The following is a 1729-nucleotide window of genomic DNA, read 5'->3' as shown; positions in this document are numbered from 1 at the left end:
GGACAATACTGTATACAGGGACCTCAAGGTGAGTGGTATATCGGGACCTCAAGGTGAGTGGTATACCGCGAGGACAATACTGTATACAGGGACCTCAAGGTGAGTGGTATATCGGGGACCTCAAGGTGAGTGGTATACCGCGAGGACAATACTGTATAAGGCACCTCTAGATTTGTGTTTGTGTACAATATCGCTTGTTCACTTCCATCTGACCGGTTAAAAAAAGTTCTGTCTCATTTATTAATTTATGCACGCCCATGAAACTTTAGCCTGGCACTTCTGCAAGCCAGTGACCAAACAAAAATAAAAATATTAAAAAATCTTGATCCAGTAATAAAAAAGTTTTTCTCTTTGGGCCCTATATTTAAAAAATCTGCTCTTTGGATGCATACCCCCCCCCGGGACGGCGCTACTGACTGAAGTGTCTGTAGGCCGTTCCCAAAGGGGGGACATTAACCATGTTCTTATGCACAATAGAAATGTTATTGTAAATGGGCTAATTCACCGATGTCATGCTTATAACTGTGCCTGATCTACAACAGGGAACTGCTGCTTTTTCTTTCCTAATCCTTACTATTGTCATTTTTCCTCTTTTTTTGTAACTCTTGTGACCCGCTATTTCCGGGGTGCCTTGATAGTCGAAGCAAACTTTGTACTGTTGGAGCTAGAGAGGTGAGCATAGTAAGCCTGATTCCCTATAAGGACTTCTCTTTTGACACCCAGCCCTTGGCGCTTAAATGACCTGATGCTGTTGCGAGTGCCGAAAAACCTCTACTAAAACAAAAAACGGATGCCTACTGAGAATCACTGACATAAATGACTTACAGTAACCTGGCCTACAAATTGCTCATTTTGAGACTGAAACAACACCCCGCCCCCTCATTTCTGTGGAAACTTGTAAATTTTATCTCCTGGCTGTCTATATGTCTGCGTGTGCTTCACGTGAGTCTCGAAAATTACTCACCTCGTCCTTTAAATTGTGTTTCTTGGAGCGTACTTTAGAGTGTGGTGTTGAGGGAATGTATGGCAACTGTTTGATGTGTAAGATGTATGCTCACTGTAAATCCCCTATGATTGTATGTTTGTGTGTGTGTAGTAACCGTTGGTGTGTGTGTCCCCAGCTGGAGAATCTGCTGCTGGACAAGGAGGGCCACATCAAGATCGCAGACTTTGGCCTGTGTAAGGAGGAGATGTTCTTTGGGGCCAGCACCAACACATTTTGTGGGACGCCAGAGTATCTGGCGCCAGAGGTGGGTGATGGTGGTGATGGTGGGGATGTTTGTCATTGTCACTACTGTAGAACGCGGCTATAGCACGACTTTTGGTTTCTGAAGGAAAATCCCGCTGGAGCAAGTTCCTGTGTTTGGAATGCAAAGGGGAATTACCAGAAAAGTTTTAAAATCCACATAATTACTTCCCTTCCATATCAATAATATTTGTGCTTTAGATAAGTCTTCCAGTCTTCCTTTTCTTGTCAACTTGGTTGATTGTCTTGGCCTTTAATTCAAGTGTGAAGCTTTCCTTTTGTCTTTGTTGGAAGCCATCTTTTTGTCTGTGTGGATATCTGTGTGTTTGTCTGTGTGGTGTAGGTCCTAGAAGACAATGACTACGGGTGTGCAGTAGACTGGATGGGTGGTTGGCGGATGCTCTGGTGTGGTTTGCTTTTTCTTTCCTATCAAACATCTATCGTCTTTATCTCCCCTCCTTTTTTGTTTGTTACTCTCCTGTA

At 43.5% G+C, this 1729-nt stretch overlaps 1 protein-coding gene across 1 annotated transcript in view; it reads left to right on the top strand.

The window, feature by feature from the left end:
* LOC101852770 (RAC-gamma serine/threonine-protein kinase) overlaps nt 1–1729 on the top strand; it is a gene marked incomplete in the record, with an annotated part of 23367 nt that overhangs the window by 16653 nt on the left and 4985 nt on the right. The window contains 1 exon segment of the mRNA XM_035970173.1: nt 1122–1250. Within this exon segment, the coding sequence (XP_035826066.1) occupies nt 1122–1250 (129 nt within the window).

This window comes from Aplysia californica, unplaced genomic scaffold (genome assembly GCF_000002075.1).
Source record: "Aplysia californica isolate F4 #8 unplaced genomic scaffold, AplCal3.0 scaffold00229, whole genome shotgun sequence".
NCBI classification, from domain to species: Eukaryota; Metazoa; Mollusca; class Gastropoda; order Aplysiida; family Aplysiidae; genus Aplysia; species Aplysia californica.
Note: the sequence above shows the minus strand (reverse complement) of the source record. Positions and strands in the feature narration are given on the sequence as shown.